Genomic DNA, 17511 nt, shown 5'->3' on the forward strand with positions numbered 1-17511 from the left:
TATAAGAAAAAAAGACTTGATAATTACTTCAACACAAATGGTTTCTTTTGTAATCTTATGTATTTAATACACATACATATATGTATATATGATGCATGTATTTTAAAATGAAAATATTCTGAATATTTAATAACCAAATAACTAAAGGTGTCCAATATACAAAAAAAGGTTAAGACATTCTCCTGCCTCCTAATATGGGGCTATTATACTATATTTATCTCTTGCAATTTTAAGGGAGTCTAAGGTCAGCGGTGAGGGAAAAAAGATGTTAAAGTTGCAGGGATTGTTCTTTATGAGGAACATTATCTAATTTGGGGTTGGCTACTATATATTTACTTTCAGAGGTTGTGCTTAATGATTTATTGAGGGGTGTCTATTTTTTAAATTATGTAAAGAATATTTAATGTTAAATTGTGAATACTGTTCATATTTTTTTTAGTTTTTTGTAAGGCAGTGGAGTTAAGTGACTTGCTCAAGGTCATATAGCTAGGCAATTATTATGTCTGAGACCAAATTTGAACTCAGGTCCTCCTGACTCCAGGGCTGGTGCTCTATCCACTGCGCCACCTAAGTGCCTCTTAAGTACTATTTTTTGAATAATGCTCACATTTTTAATATTGTTACCTTTCTGTAAAGCAGCTAGAAGGCTCAGTGGCCAGAGTGTTGGACCTGAAGTCAGGAAAAATCTTCAAATCTAGCCTCAGAGTCTTACTTGCTGTGTGATCCTGGGTAAGTCACTGTTTGCCTCAGTCCCTCAATAAAATAATCTGGAGAAGGAAATGGAAAACCACTACTGTATCTTTGCCAAGAAAATCCATGCACAAAGAGTTGAACATGACTGTCAAAAACCTTTCTTTTAAAACTATCCATTTTACTTTAAATACATGCTACATTTGGGCATGTTACATTAAATACATGTTAATACATGTTACATTTTACTTTAAATACAAGATGTTACAGCAATATCCAGATTCCAAATATTGTGGAAGAACAATATATACTTGGTTTTATACACTACAGTTTCATTGCATCAATATCTCCCTTTTTATAGAAATCACAAGATTTAGATATGGAAAATCTTAAGAGGAAGAGAAGAGGAATCATGCTTTCTGCCTCTTAGCAGAAGTGAGAGTCTAGAGATACAAAATGAGTCATTCTTTTTCAGGCACTGCCAATATGTAGATTTGTTTTGGGTCACTACATTTATTGTTACAAAGAAAGGCTTTTATTATTATTTTAATAAGAAAATGTAGTGATAGTAATAGAAAAAAGGGAAACGACCAAGAACTAAGAATCTCACATATCAGGGCAGTGCTTTTACCAATCATTAGTAAATAAAAAGAAACTCAATTTAAATGAGAAAAGCATTTACATGGCTTCTTCACAAGGTTTTAGAAAGGAAATCTCTTTAGGAAATTTAAAACATTAAATAAAATTAGTATTCATGAAACGATAAACAGCTGCAGCAATCTTAGAAATGGGAATATGGGTCATTTAACAAAGCTTTATGTCCAATAATAACTACAGTTCTGAAGCACTTTATGATCTACAGAGCACTTTCTTCCCAGTAGCCCTCTGAAAAAGTAGTACAAGTTTCATTAGGTTAAGTGATCTATTCATATTCATCTATTCATAGTCACAAAAACAATAAATATGAAAAGTGGAATTCAAATTAATACCTTCATTCCTTATCCTTGTATCTCTACTGTCCCCAAGAAGTTAACACGGTGCCTGGTTGAAGGTGCCTAATCAATCTTATTGATTGATCAAGATTGTTAAGAGTATGAAGGGCACAAAAGGGAAACAGGAAAACATGATTTAAAGAAATGACATTCCTCCCTTTCAAAGTGATATTAAATCCTTATATTTTAAAAAATCTAGCAAATATGTTATATCAACTTGAATATTTCCTCTAATGTTGTAGGATTCAAGCAATTCAATACTCCTATAAACTCCTGTCCTTGTTCTATAAATTCACTGAAGGTTCACTCAAGATGCTGAAGGTGTTCCTCTCTATTATGAGGTATCAACAAAATAGTTGGACCATCCACCTGACACTCTGCACCTTCATAACATGTTCAATCCTTTTCACATTATGTATGATTATATATGTTATTATGAAAGAGAGAAAATCCTTCAAAGATCCATATTTGGTATGTTTAATCAGATAAAAATTAGGCTAAAAACTGCAAAGCAAACTGAATTTTGTAGTCACTCAAGAGTCCTGATCATGTTTTTATATTTTTAAGAAATAAAGTACCCACAACTAAAGCTTTGTAATAAAAAGCAAAGTTAATTTATTATTATATATGAATGGGATTCCACTTTGGTACTGCTAATGTGAAAATGATTTTTCTGCTTTTGAGAGGAATGCTAATACTATTAGTGACTGCACATAACAAAGGATCAATTGCACAGAAACTATTCAAGTCACTTGAGGAATAGGCAGTTAGTGAGCTGTATTTCGTTTGATAGTGTTAAAAATGACCTCTAGATTTAAACACCTTAAATCATTTTTAAGAAACAATATCAATAGGTTGACCTAAAATTTCACTTGTAACTTCCAGAGTTTGAAGCATCACTTTTAAAAAGCACATTTAAGCACATGCCTATCCAATTATAATCATGTAATTATGCCACAGCTTGATATTTAAGATATCCTCTCACTTTACTTTTTTAGTTATGCAAATATAAAGATGATTTTCATAATAATTGACTTTATATCAAACAAAATTTAGAAAACCTTAAAACATCTGAAAAACCATACATTTAAATTATAACTCCGAATTCCTTTGATTTGAATTTTTTTCAAAATTGGGCAAAAGGAATACAGTTCTGCAATCAATTATGGGTAGAATAGAACTGGTATAGAACAAAATGTGGTCAAAAGTCCTTTAGACTGTTCCTATGAATACAATATAAATGAGAGTTGTACCTAAGAAGCAGCTCAGGGATCATGCCTTCAGAAGTAGATTCACTCTTTGGAGAGCAAAGGCCACATATAAAAATTTGTTTAAAAACTTTTTAAAGTATTCATCTTCTATTAACTCAGAATGACTGCAGTATGGGGGTGATGGCTATGTTCACAGCTCTGGCACATCTGGACATGCTAGAAAGGCAGAGTTTTTGGCAATGGCACAAGATTATTTTGTCACCTTAAAATCAACTAAGTTGTTTGGAAACACAGAGCATCATAAGAATTAAGACTAACTAGTTTTGTCTGTTCCCCCCCCCAAAAAAAATTTTTAAAGTTTTTAAATTGGTTAACAAATATACCAATGACCCTACAAGGGAGGTGTTATTATTTTCCATATTTTATAGATGAGAAAACAGGCAGACAGGTAAAGCAACTTGCCAAAAATCACTTAGAACCAAAATTCTACCTATCTGCCTCAGTGGAAGGACTTTGTAGCTGACATAATGGATTCCTGATATATTTTTATACTTAATTCAGCAAGAAAGTAAAGGTTAAAAATATTACAAGATTGCAGTCAGCTGTTTTTAATATTTAAAAAGATAAAAAAATGTAAAGGAAAAGAGGCAGTATGATATCATGGAAGAGAGCTGGTCTCAAGAGTCAGGAAGATCTGGGTTCAAGTCCTCTGACACATAATGATGAGGTGATCTCAAAGCTCTGTGCTATTCTCTAAGATTATGAGTTGTAGCAAGGGGTTGACCTGCATTGGTAAAAAGTTTTCTAGATGAATGAAATCATAGATCCAGTTTCCATGAACCAATAATTATGGGCATTTAAACAACTATAAATCAGAATTAACTAATAGTACATTAATACTTTTAGTATATTCCCTTATTAAAATTTAATAAACTAATATTTTGACAATTTTGACATAGACCTGATATCACAATCTTAAAAAAACAAACAAGAAATAAACTTCAGAGAACTTTAAATACTTTCAGCAGAATCATCACTGAGTAAATAGCCCAAATAAAATAAAACCATTCTACAAAGGATAAGATATACCTTGTAGAAAAATATGAAAATTAATGCATTTTTGCCATCAGCTAGTTATTACTTCTCAATTTAGCATTCATTTGGGTGATTCACCTATAGAGATATATTTAATTAAATAAAACCCTAACTATTCCAATGTCTTGTAATACAGAACATTTTATATGAACTATTAGGAAACTATGAGTACCTGCCTTGGGGTACAAATTCATAACTAAAATACATGAATCACAAACTTTTCATGTCTTGCACTTGAAATTCATTTGTTTTGAAATTCTAACTCCACAACAAAATTCCTTCATTTCAAGGACCATTATTTCTCTCCATGGTTTGTCATTCGAGCCTTGAAAAATCAGTTTATGTATCATTCTACCACTAGGTGACACTGTTGCATATGTGGCCTTTAAAAATGTAACTAATTTTAAACAGGGCTATAAATCACATTTTTCTATGAAAACAAGAACAGGAAATAAATGCTGAGTCAAAGTTAATCCATAAATAGAGAGTTCCTTAAAAGAAATGACAAAACTTTGAAAACAAGAACAGAAAATAAATGCTGAGTCAAAGTTAATCCACAATTTAAGAGTTCTAAGAGTCTAATTTATAGAGTAACTTTAAATTTGATTAATGCTTCATATTTCTTAATGCTACATTAACAAACCCAACATGGGTAAAATTTACTGCATCAAACCCTGGAAGTCAAAAGAACCTGTTATAGGACAAAATCCACTTATAAAAGCAAACTGAGGTTTAAAAACAAAAAGAAAATAGTTTATGGTTACTTCAAAATGAACACCAAGAAGATGCAAAAATCAAAATAAACACCTAATTACCAGCTGGTTACTGATTTTTAAAGAATCTTCACAACTTTCACACTGTATGTGTCCTATTTAGTTTCCAATTCTTAGCAGGCACTTAATTGTTCTGGCAAAATTATTGCCTCTTCCTTTGGAGAGTCTGACCATTCACTTTTACAGACTGACTGCTTTTTGGTCCAGAATGTACAAAGTTCCAATCCACTGGATTGAGCAGTTGTTGAGTCTTCTTGTGTGTCCAGTATGGGTTAATAATTAACGTAAGGAGGGCCAGTCCAACAAGGAAAAGTGCAAGATGTGGGTAAGCCAGACTATTGAGTAGGTCACCCCAGTGCTGAAAACATACCCACCACATGTGATAAGTCAAAAACATGCGTCCATGAAACATGTGGATCATCAACCACTGGTTTACCTTCCAAAAAAGAGAATCAGCCCAGCCAGCCTGCAAGGGAAGAAAATAAATTAATACTATTTTAGTATATTGTCAATGCATTTTTTCTTATAGATTTAAAATAAATTCTATTTTATATGTATTAAGGATCTAAGTTCCATATCATACATGTTATTGAAGGAGAGATACCAAAACAAATAGGAGTGACACACCCACAATTAAGTCTGAAAGGCAGTAGAAGGTGGTAAAAACAAAGGACTCCAAGAAAAACTGAGAGCTCACTTTCATGGTGCTGAAGATGGGGAGAAGAGGAGAGAAAGCATCAAGAAAGGAATCTTAGAGAAGCTGGAAGACCTGATAGCTTGTCTAATCTAACTAGAATGTCTCTATTTCTTTTTTTTGGTGAAGGAGAATGTGAAATAAGGCTTAAAGGGCAGGTTGGAGCGAACCAAGACAGGGTTTTACAACTTTATCTCATAATACAAACAGGTTTCTAAATAACATGGTCAGAAACTGTGAATTAAGTAATTTGGCATGAATATGAAGGATGGTTGAGAAATTTATAGAACTGGAAGCAGGCGGGTCTTTAGTTAAGAGGGTATTATAGTAATCCATATGAGAGGAGGTGAGGGTCTCAAATAGAGTAGTAGTCAAATGAATGAAGAAGAGAGTGGGGATTAAAATGACTGCCACTTAGGTAAATCAAAACCTGGTAAATGATCAGATTTGGGGGGAGGGGAATATAAGAAGGAAAGTTAAGAAATAGGATTTATTCAGAATTTTGACTTTTATTACTGGACTTTTATTATTGGATTAAGTAATTACTGCTGATTCTTCAGGCAAACAAAAACGTAGAAGGAACCCTTTACCACAACACTGGTCCTAGGATGTTCCGCCCAATATTTTTATTAAGATCTGTTATTTTAACAAAGCCTTGACTGAAGTCCCACTAAAATTCCCTGGTGCTTCACTTTGGCAAGGGGAGATGACCCTGACTTCTCAAGGATTACTTCTAGAACTAAAACTAGAAACAGTGGAAATTTAGTCCAACCACCCCAAGAACTGAGGTCAAAAGGTTAACTCTTGATCAAGAGCATACAGATAAGTTATCCAAAACTAATATCTTTTACTCCAAATCCCAAACTAACCACTGTACCACAAGTCTACCATGCAATGCATCATAGAACTGGGAGATACAAAAAGAAAAATGACAGCTTTATGTGTCTCATGAGCCTCAAAGTGCTTCAGGGTGGTGTTTTTGGTTACAATATCTCTTAAGATACTGTACTGTTATGGTATCTCTTAAGACTATCACTCCAATCAGGGAGAGGTGAGTTCCACATAACACTGAAGCAACTAAGTGAAGTAAGAAAGATTCCAAGACAAAATTCACATGAGAAATCTCAAGTTTTGAAGATACTGGGAAGACAAAGACACCACACTGGCAGTCTGGGGTAATGAAGATAGAGGCCCAGAGATTTCTTTAAAAAGAATCATTTCCTGCCTTCTTCCTCAATTTCTTTCAAATTAGCATCCAAATAAAGTAAATCTCTCTCCTCCTAAGGTAGGAGTCCACTGATGTGATCACCAACAAGAAACAAGCAAGTCAGAGGCAGGCAATAAATACAGTTTTGTTAGGTTCTCAATTTATTATGAACCCACAAAACACCTACATATAAGGCAGTTCCATAAGCAGCTGGGAAAAATAAAGTAAGTAAAAGCTCACTACCTGCAGCTTAATTAAGAGTCAAAAGGACAAGCAATTACAGAAGACAAAAGAGTGCCAACAAGGACCTTCAATTTCTTTCAAGGACTATAGCTTGTATGTGTAGAGGAAGGTGAGGAGTGGGAGGGACAATGAAGAAGTGTCTGGCTACCAAACCAAATATGAATGCTTTTGAAAGTGCTAAGGACACAAAGAAACTTTGGTTTAAATTTCCAAAAGGCAAGATGAAAGGTCGGTGGTAATTTCTTTTTTGTTTGTGTTTTCAGCTTCTAGCTGAGAGGACAGTTTGACTAACATATAGGGGTTTAGAGTTGAGGATAGAACCAGGAGGAATAGATAGAAATTGAAAAGAAGCAAATTAAAGCTTGATATTGACAATTCCAAAGTTGGGTGCGTTTCCTAAAGGTTGATGATTTCCCCCAGCTTGGAGGTCTTCAAGCAGAAGACTGTATAACCATTTGACAAATAATGAGACAGTAGGGATTCCTTTTATATATGATTTGAATTAGATGGTCTTTATGAGCCGTCCTTGGTGCTTCTTTGGCAAATTGCTTAATTTCCCCATTTCTTTGCCTGTAAAAAAAGGAGGATGGAGGACTAGAAAAACTCTAAAGTTCTTTCCACTTCTACAACCATAACCAAAAATAACATCATAACAAACTTAGGAACAATTGAGATTCATTTCGAAACTAATTTCTCTTTCTGACAAAGTGGTAAGAATCCTATTGTAAGTAGACAACAGGCAAGATGTCAAACTAAATTATTGAGTGTTAATAAACATTAATGAATTTTATCATACAAAATGGCAGAATTCAATTCTTTCCATCCCATGAGAGTTTGTAGGTCTCAAACAGATTTTATAGGGATACAGATTTTAGAGCTAGAAGATTCATTATTTTACAGGTTTTTTTAAACTAAGTAATTATTTCATGATCACAAGCCTTAACAGAATTTAAAGTTGGAAGAAAATTAAGAAAATCTAATATAATCCTTTCACTTTACAGATGAGGAAACTGGCTTAGAGAAGCAAAGTTATACAAGATGCCTAAAGTAACAAATGCAGTAAAGTAGCTAAGTCTGGATTTGAAATTACATCTTAACTCAATCTAGTGCTTTTTCTATTGCAAAAATTTTTGGGTTTCTACTCTGCTAACCTTTTCATTTGGGGTTAATCCTCTCATTGGATTCAAGGTATAAACATAAATAAAATGGAATCAAAAAGACTATCACTCCAGTCAGGAAGAAGTGAGTTCCACATAACACTGAAGCAACTAAGTGAGGTAAGAAAGATCCCATGACAGAAAGTACACTGCTGTCTGTCACAACAAAAACACTGGATCACAAGTTGAACAGGATTTTAAAGGTAAGTACATTTCTCATTGCAAGCATCACTTTAAGATTCAAAGACGTGATGTAGGGGGCAACTAGGTGGCGCAGTGGATAAAGCACCGGCCCTGAAGTCAGGAGTATCTGGGTTCAAATCTGGTCTCAGACACTTAATAATTACCTAGCTATGTGGCCTTGGTCAAGCCACTTCAACCCCATTGCCTTGCAAAAACCTAAAAAAAAGTAATGTGATATTCCAATGTGAAACATTTTTTCAGTGTCAGAGTCAAAAAACAAGCTCAGGACCTGATTCCAAATCTATTACTATTTTGCATGAAGGCACTTAATATCTGACCTTCCGTTTCCACATTTAAAAGATGTAAATGTAAAGTATTCTGCAAACCTGAAAGGGCTACATAAATACCAATTTCTATAATTATCATCTCTCTTTAAATATCCTTTCTGTGCCCTTCATTCTTTTGTAACATCACCAGGTAGCAAAGTAAGTGTCATGACTTCAACAAGAAACACTTACCTTTAAAAGCATCCAGGAGATGCAGGTAAAAGGGGTGCTCATCTCCAGTAGCAAGGTTGCCATGGCTAGATAGTGGCCAGCTTTGAGATTGATCACTACCCCAAGAAATCCAAGAAAAGCAAAAAGATGATGGACTACTAAGAACATGTCGAATGTCCAGAAAACCCAATTTGACACATGAACAGCAGCATTTTCAAAAAAAAAGAAGCCAGTTGCAGTTGCAATATTAAACCAACACCAGTTTTGCTGTGAATATGCTTTATCTGCAGAAAGAACCGGGTCCACGAGTAAAGCCCAAAGACCAGCAACGGAGCTTTGAACCCCAAAAACTGCTCGAGTGGCAGCAAGATTCCAGAAAACCTTCTCCTTAGTTACCAGAGATCGATAGGTAGCATTAAGACAAGAAGAGAGCTGATGGCAGACCACAAAGACACCCAGATAGAAGAAAAAACCAGCCACCACTAATATTAACCGAATTTTCCATGACGCATAGTCCATATCAAAAATGTTTTTAGATGTTGTGCTGTCACTTCCAAGATTCATTTTTCTACTTTAAATTCTAGCGGTTTCTGATATATAGCTCAACCACTTTTTAATCCAGTGTAAATGCAGTCTTTTCTGGGGTCCTGAGTCCTCATATGTCTCTCTTTAATCTGAAAAAAAAAAAAAGAAAAAATAGTTCACTAATATGGACCAAGCAGAATCTGGAACACAGAACTTTCCTATGGCATTAAAATACCATCGTATTTTATAAAAGTAAAATAAGGAGTATAAAATCATGTTCTGAATAGTTGAGTTCCATTTTATGCCTAACCAGTTGGACCTGATGATCTATAACCCAAGTTCCATTAGGTCAACAAGTATTAAATCCCAAAGATAAATGCAGAAATCAGACAATTCTTAACCTCAAGGAACTTACTAAAATCACTCAAACTCTTCAAAGTTCTTCCCATGGTTCTATGAATTTCTAACAAAGGCTGGTCAAAGAAGTACAACAGTAATAATAGTCATTATTTATTACTTTAAGATTTATAAATTGATATGTGTTCTCATTTTATTCTTACAAAGTCGTGACGTAGGTAAACTATACTATCACTATTTTTAGAGTTAAGGAAACTAAACTAAGGCTGAAAGGTGGACTTGTCCAGGATCACTCAGACCTTTCTGACTCCAAGTGCAATGCTCTATCCATTATGCCACCAAAATATTTCCTGCTCTCAAAGATCTCAATTTAATGTGGGAGAAAACATAAAAACCGATGCACCAACAAGAAATAATAAAACAACTGGGAATAGCCTCAAAGAGAAGGTACTAGGATTAAAAGACTAAGAAGGGACAGCTAGGCGACACAGTAAATAGAGTACTGCCCTGGAGTCAGGAGTACCTGAGTTCAAATCCAGCCTCAGATAATTAATAAATGCCTAGCTGTGTGACCTTGGGCAAGTCACTTAACCTCATTGCCTTAAATAAATTTTAAAAAAGAATTATTAAAAAAAAATAGGCAAAGGCTTCTGGAAGGTGAGACTTTTACTGAGTTTTAAAGGAATTTTGAGAGCCCAAAGTAGAGTTATAGATATTTCTGACTAGTCAATGAAAATGCACTGAATCTTGATGTTGAAATTGTCGAAATATTTTCACACACACTATTTTAATATCATCTAAAGACAGGCAGCTACACAGCAGATAGAGCACCTGGCCTGCAGAGCAGGGAAGTTCAAATTTGGCCTGAAGTAAGTAGTTCAAATGTGACTCTAAATACATAAAAGCTGTGTGACTCTGGGCAAAGCATTTAACCCTCTTTTCTCCCCCCCCCCCCCAACCCTATCTGTAAAATGAAATGGAGAAAAAAAAAATGGCAAACCACTCCAGTACCTTTGCCAAGAAAACTCCAAATGGGATCAAAGAGTTGGACACTACTGAAAATATCTAAGTCATAAAAATTCTTGCTACTAAGTCCATCCCTCTTATATTTAATATACTACCTTACTGTCTCTTCCTTTTAATCAAGTCAATACCTCAACTACTTCCAAAAAGTACACATTAACTACTCAGTAGCACTATTTACCACCCTGTGAGTTACTATAATATCTCTTTCTCTCTGGGAACCCTTTATGTGTTTTCCAAGTTAATTAACTGGTATGCTTATCTCACATTTTCAGTCTCTTTTTTAAACTAAGTTCTTAGGAAAAGGCTATAAATAAATGTAAGTTCAGGATAAAATAAATCAGACCTACAGTTTTATTAATTAAATCAATCGAACTAGGAACCACTTTTGTGTCTTAAATTTTTTTTAATTATATCTGAAATGATACTATTACAGTAAGATGCGACAAAAACGAATACTTATAAAATCTTCAAGTACATCCAAGTTATTACCTGCTCCACTACTGAGTCAAAATAAGATTGGATTAGAAATATTTTTGAGTGTTGATAATGTTGAATTTCCAGTGGGTATCAAAAGAGCTTAATAGAACTTTCATGTGACCATTCTTTAAAACTCATTAGCCTCTGGTTAACATCTAGTTTTATGTTCCTTCTAAGTACCCAGAATTGTCTACTGATTGATAAAGCTATTAATACTTGATAACTTTCCCACAAGTTGGTGAAAGTGGCAATCCTAAGTGTGTTGCAACTGAAATATAAATATTGAAACATGTTCAAAGTGGAAGTAAATATAAAATTCATACATCCATTCCTTTAGACACAAATCCTGTCTCTTAAAACTAAAAAGAGTCCCTAAATTCTAAAGAAATACCTCAGACTCAAAAAGTGCTTAATCCTTCTGGAAACTGAATAATCTATTCCACATATATGTGAATGCATACGTATGTGTGTATACATATGCATATGCATCTTTTTCAAATGTAAATTTTTTCAGATGTAAAAATTTTTTGGATGTAAATGTTTTGTGATTAATAAAACAAACTAAAGATATTACTGAACTCACAGAATATACACAATACAATGAGTTGAAAGAACAACCACAAAATAACTGAAAAATGGAGGTTGTGAAATTATACGGACCAAACTTGAACAGAAAAGAGCTATGAACATTATATATCAGATTGATTTTGTTTAACCTTTCATCCCCTTCATATTTTTTAAAAATTATTTAAGGAATGGTCTTTTTCTGGGAAGAGAGGAAATACAGGTGGGATGATCGTATTTTTTAAAAACTGTTTAAGGAATGGTCTTCTGGGAAGAGAGGAAATACGGGTAGGATGATCTGGAAGGGAGGAAAATAAGGTTATAAGTAGTGGTTACAGCTTGTAGTTCTGTCCTGTTTGACTCTTTGTGTCTCCATTTGGGATTTTCTTGGCAAACAAATCTCTAAAGAGTAGTTTGGCGTTTCCTTTTCTATCTCATCTTACAGATGAGGACCTTTACAAAAAGAGTTAAATGACCTGTCCAAGATCATACAGTTAAGTATCTATGGCCAGATCAGCACCCAAGGAGGAGTCTTCCTGACTGAGGTCTGGTACTCTATCCTTACAATCTGGAAGAATTGAAGGTTAAGGAAGAAGGGTGAGGAACAGGGACAAATGGAAAGATAGGTTGTGATCAGAAGGAAATTCTGTGTCTATAGTTAGAACGTACCTAGAGTTTCTTATGGTTAATAAGAGGCCAATGATAGTGTTGTTAGAAATCTTAACCGAAAATTAATTTATAAAAAGTTTGGAAAGCCCATGTTAAATATCTATGAAGAACACTTGCCTATTACAGCATGGTTCTCCAGATATGGATTTATTCAACTCTTATCACTTCAGTGTAGCTCAAGTTTAAAGGAGGTTTGCTTAGGGTGACTGGTCCCAAGATGTGCTAAAGCAATACAGTAGTAAAGAGTGCTCTTATGAAGTTAATCTGAGTTCAATCTCATTTAAAACCCTATATCTGAAAAATGGGTAGACTATTTCCTGCCCTAATTTCCTCACAAGGTTATTCTGTTAAAAGTATATTATTATTATAATCTATCTGAAGGCAGGGAGAGTTTTGTTTTTCTTTATCCCTAATGCCAAATTCTGTTGTTCATTTCAGTAACATCTGAAATGATTCCATTTGGAAATATTCTTGTCAAATATTCTGGAGTGGCTAATGCACTGTTGGTATTGTGAACTGATCCAACCATTCTGGAGAGAAATTTGGAATTGTGTTCATGGATATTAAAACTGCATACCCTATGATCCAGTAATAACACTATTAGTTCTGTATCTCAAAGAGATCATAAAAAGGGTAAGACCCACACGTGCAAAAAATATTTATAACTTCTTTTTTATAGTGGCAAAGAATTGGAAATTGAGGGTATGCCCATCAATTAGGAGATGGGACTAATAAATTATGGTATATGAATGTGGTGGAGTACTCTTGTTCTATAAGAAATCAAGAATGGGAAGGCTTCAGAAAAGTCTGGAAGATAAACATTGAACTATCTTTGCATGTAATTGTTAAAAATAAAATAACATGTTAAAAAAATATACTGGGGTGGTTTGCCATTCACTTCTCCCAGTGATCTTGTTTGAGGAATTAAGACAGAGTTAAGTGACTTGCCCAGTGTCACTTAGCTAGCTGAACTAAGGAAGACTGAATCTTGATTCCAAGCCCAGTGTTCTATTCACTGGACTACTTGTGAAGTGATTCATTTGGAAAGCTTAAAATGTTTAATTTCAAATTGTTATTCACTGAATGAATTCAGCAAGCATTTATTAAGGACCTGCGATGTGGTGGATATTGCAAGAATGGAATCCTATCAGGAAGCATAAACAGTTTGACACACAACTGGAACAAGGGACTATCCCTGTGGTTTTAAACAAAAACACAGGGAAATAAATAGTGGATGAAGAAATTCCTGAAATAAAGGAAGTCTGCAGTCTTCTCTGCAACTTAAGTGACTTGTTCACAATCAATGTGTCAGGGGTAAAATTTAAACTCAAGGCCAGTGTTCTATCTACTATACCAGACCTCCACTCATTCCTATTTTACAGGCAAATAAAATGAGCTTCAAAGAGTTTAAGTGACTTATCCTTGGGTACATAACTATGTTTAAGTATTGAACTGGTCCTGGAATTTAAATTGAGATTATAATTGTTTTTCTTGATATAATATTCTCTTAACTAAACTAAATGCATGTCTTTGGGGAAAACACTTCACCTCTCTGGAATTGTTTTCGTACCTATAATGGAGATGGATCATCAAGACCATTTCCTGCTCTGCCATTCTATGATTCACTGAAACTGAGAGAGATGAAGCATCCTCTTCTGAAGACTTGAGGTTTACACTCAAAAGTACAAATGAGGAACTTTCTTGTCCCATATTTGATAGAAAGCGACAAACTTCAAATTTTCCCAGAGTCTGTTGTAAGAATCTCTACTTTGCCAACACATGAAACATATATTTAAGAATCATCTCCCCAGTCTGGATCTGCCACCGAGCCTCAAACATACTAAACTGGATTGGAACCAAAGCAGAAAATGATACGGATTTTAGTCAAATCCTCTCCTTTGGGCCGTAAGGAAACTGAGGCTTGGAGAGTTTTTGGTTCAGTTCAGATAACGCTGGCACTGAATTTTTATAATAATCTCAACTCCAGTACCCTTTCCCCTCATTCTGGAAGCGACACAGGAAAATGTTGGCTTAATGAGAGCTTCGGAGGTGAGCCTGTGGCGGGGCTTCCGCGTGCCCTGTGCCAGTCTGGATGTCCCTCACGGAGACCCAGGGGGCCAAGCTGTCAAATGGGAGGTGCAGCCCCCCAAATCCCTTCCGAGCTCGGGGTCCTGGGCAGGCTTTGCGCCACAGGCTCCCGGGCCCAGGCCCCGGCTGAGAGGTCCACGGGGCCCCACCGGCTTCAGGGGAACGGCGGGGTGGGGACCCCGGGCGGAGCAGGGCAGGGGGTTGCGCTCCTCGGGGCCCCTCCGGCGCTCCCCTCCCCTGGGGGCGGCACCCCGAACCCGGGGCCGCGCGTCCTCACCTGTGTCGCCGCTGCCGCTCTCCCGCGCGGGCCTCGCCGCCCTCCTCGGCTCGGAGCCGCGAGCCCAGCGGCGGCGCCCGAGCCCGAAGTGGAGAAGCCGCCCCGGGGCCGGGCCCAGCTGCAGGCTCCCAGCGGCACGGCCGGGCTCCCGGGACGCGCCTACGCAGCGGCCCGGGCCGGGGCGGGGCCGGGCCGGGGCGGGGCCGGGCCGCAGCCGCGTGACGCCGGCCCGGCCCACTCCTGCGCAGGGGCGGGGCCACCGCGGCCGGACTGTGCCAAGCGGCGGCGCTGCCGGGGGCCCAGGGAAGTTAGACCGGACTGAGCTCACGGGATACCCTAGTCCAGCGACAACTCTCGTTCAGTCGCCTAGATGTGCCACGAAGGAAAAAGAGACCCGGGACCCGGAGCGGGCGACCCCAGGAGGGAGGTGTTGGAGTGGCCGGGCCCCGCGGCCCCGCCCAGCCTGGCGCTGTGGGCCGGCGCATCCGTCCGGCCTTGGGCGTCAGTCGCAGAGCGGCCGGCCGCGGCTAGGTCAGCCTGGGGGCGCGGCGCATGCGCCCTGGGCCCGGAAGCAGGAAGCCCGCGTTGTCCCGAGGTCCAGTTCCACCCCGGACTGCTTGCCTCGGCTTCCACACCTGGGAAGTAAGCTGGAAGAGGAAATCCTTGCCGGCGCCGTGGGGTCAAGAAGTGGACTCGAACAACAGCATTAGTATTTAACAATTGTGATCTTTTCTCTGAAAGATCAGCCTGTTTTTTTTTTAAAGATTTCATTTATTCTGAGTTTTACAATTTTCCCCCTGATCTTACTTCCCTCTCCCCCACATCGCACAGAAGGCAATTTGCCAGTCCCTACATTGATTGTTTCCTACATGGATTCACATTGAATGTGATGAGAGAGAAATCATATCCTTAAGGAAGAAACAAAGTTAAAAGAGATAGAAAGATTTGATCCATTTTTAAAAAAAATTTCTATGTACGCTCTAGTAACCTGTTTTTTTTTTTAAAGCAAATCATTCATATCGTCAGAGATAAGCATTAGTGGGGGGGCGGGGGGGCAACAAGGAATCAAGCAGCCTAAAACTTGTTAAGTAAAGACTGGCAATGGTGGTTGTGCTGAGTCCGAATCAAGCAAAGTCTTGCTTTTCTTAATGAGGTTATTTAGTCTAGAATCTATGGCCCATGTCCAGATTCCTGAGCTATAAGTGTATTTTCCATTGTTTATTTAATAGTTCAGAGGTTAAACATTTAAAGTTGGAAGGGGCCTTAAAGAGCATCTGCAGGGCCAAAGCAACATTCTCATTATTCAATGAGTTCCAGAGTGACCAAAGGACTAGCTCAAAGATATTATTATGGCATCAAATAGCACATAAGTCCGCTTAGAATCCAAAGCTCTTTTCACTATACCATACTGCCCCCAACAAATGGTTGGGGGTTTTTTTAGGTTTTTGCAAGGCAATAGGGTTAAGTGGCTTGCCCAAGGCCACACAGCTAGCTAATTATTAAGTGTCTGAGACCGGATTTGAACTCAGGTGCAACTGACTCCAGGGCCGGTGCTCTATACACTGCACCACCTAACTGCCTCCCCCAACAAATTTTAAAACTTTTATTAATCACAATGGAAACATGTTTATACAGCATTTTATTACTTTAGGGTTATTATTTTACAGAATTTCACAACAGCTTTGTGAAATAAGTAGTACAAGTATCATTTCCACTTTATGACTGACTAAACTGAAGTCCAAAAGTTTTAACAACTTGACCAAAGCTAATAATGTTTAGAATTGCATATGAACTCAGCTACTTATACTACAAAAGAGAAGCCAATTACATATTCCTTATTACTGGTTAGAACCAGTTGTGTTATAGTAGGAATTGTGTACTAATTGGTCCCCAAATAACTATAGGATAAATATTTAAGTAAGGGGTATAGGAACTTAGAACTGAGGCCCTGAACAACTCAAATGGGAAAATGCCTAAATCTGGTTAAAGCACGATGTTGCCTGTTTTTGACATGGTTACCTTGTAGGCGTCTTAAACTCAGCAACAGCATCCAAAACAGAACTTATTAGCTTTTCCCCCAAAACCCTCCTCTTCTATTTCTAAGACTTCCCTGATGACTAAGAAGTGCAATCACCATCCATATCCAGGGTTGCAACATAGACTTTTTCTCTGCTCCCCACCCCACCCCCATCTAAATTGTTGCCAAGGGCTATTGATGCTACCATAGCATCACTTCCTGCATCCCCTTCTATCTTCTGATCCTGCCACCATCTAGGTTCAGATTTCTCATTACTTAAGCGTCTGAATTGTCATAGCCTCCTGGTTGGTCTCTTAGCCTTGAGTCCTTTCTCATTAACTTGCCATCCTTCAGCTGTCAAGGTGATATGCAAAGAACACAAGTGTGATCATATGATTCCCCTCTTCTCAATGGCTCCCTATCACTTCTAGGATCAAATATAAAAAATCCTCTGGTGTTCAAAGCCCTACATAACTTGCTCCACTCCCCAGCCTCACCTTTCCAACCTTCTGGCATCTTAACCTTTTCCCTCAAACTGATCATCCCACCCCACCTCCTATCCTTTGTGATCTTGTGCCACTGACCTCTTTGTTCTTCACACTAAACATTCCAACTCCAGAGGAACATTTTCACTTGACTTTACAATGCCTGGAAATCATTTCTGTCTTTTTGCTTCCCTGATTTCCTTCAAGTACTAGTTAAAATCTCATCTACTAGAAGATTTTTCTTTGTATTACCAAATCTAAGGATAATAAGCTTAATAAGTGTA

At 37.3% G+C, this 17511-nt stretch overlaps 1 protein-coding gene across 1 annotated transcript; it reads right to left on the bottom strand.

The window, feature by feature from the left end:
* Positions 1 to 43: 43 nt before the first annotated feature.
* Positions 44 to 14840, bottom strand: CLN8 (CLN8 transmembrane ER and ERGIC protein). Its single transcript, XM_074209547.1, has 3 exons — positions 14726 to 14840; positions 8764 to 9416; positions 44 to 5227 (listed from the first exon to the last, which is right to left on the bottom strand). The coding sequence occupies exons 2-3, from the start codon at positions 9304 to 9306 to the stop codon at positions 4904 to 4906; spliced, it is 867 nt and encodes a 288-aa protein (XP_074065648.1). The 5' UTR covers positions 9307 to 9416; positions 14726 to 14840; the 3' UTR covers positions 44 to 4903.
* Between the last annotated feature and the right edge of the window lie 2671 nt (positions 14841 to 17511).

The sequence above is a fragment of the Macrotis lagotis genome, chromosome 1 (genome assembly GCF_037893015.1).
Source record: "Macrotis lagotis isolate mMagLag1 chromosome 1, bilby.v1.9.chrom.fasta, whole genome shotgun sequence".
In the NCBI taxonomy this organism is placed as follows: domain Eukaryota; kingdom Metazoa; phylum Chordata; class Mammalia; order Peramelemorphia; family Peramelidae; genus Macrotis; species Macrotis lagotis.

Excerpts from the sequence above, each read along its gene's own strand:
- CLN8 (XM_074209547.1), bottom strand. The coding sequence starts at position 9,306 with ATGAATCTTGGAAGTGACAGCACAACATCTAAAAACATTTTTGATATG. Across the intron at positions 5,228-8,763 it reads TCTCCTGGATGCTTTTAAAG|GCTGGCTGGGCTGATTCTCT; the intron begins GTAAGTGTTTCT and ends CTTCCCTTGCAG.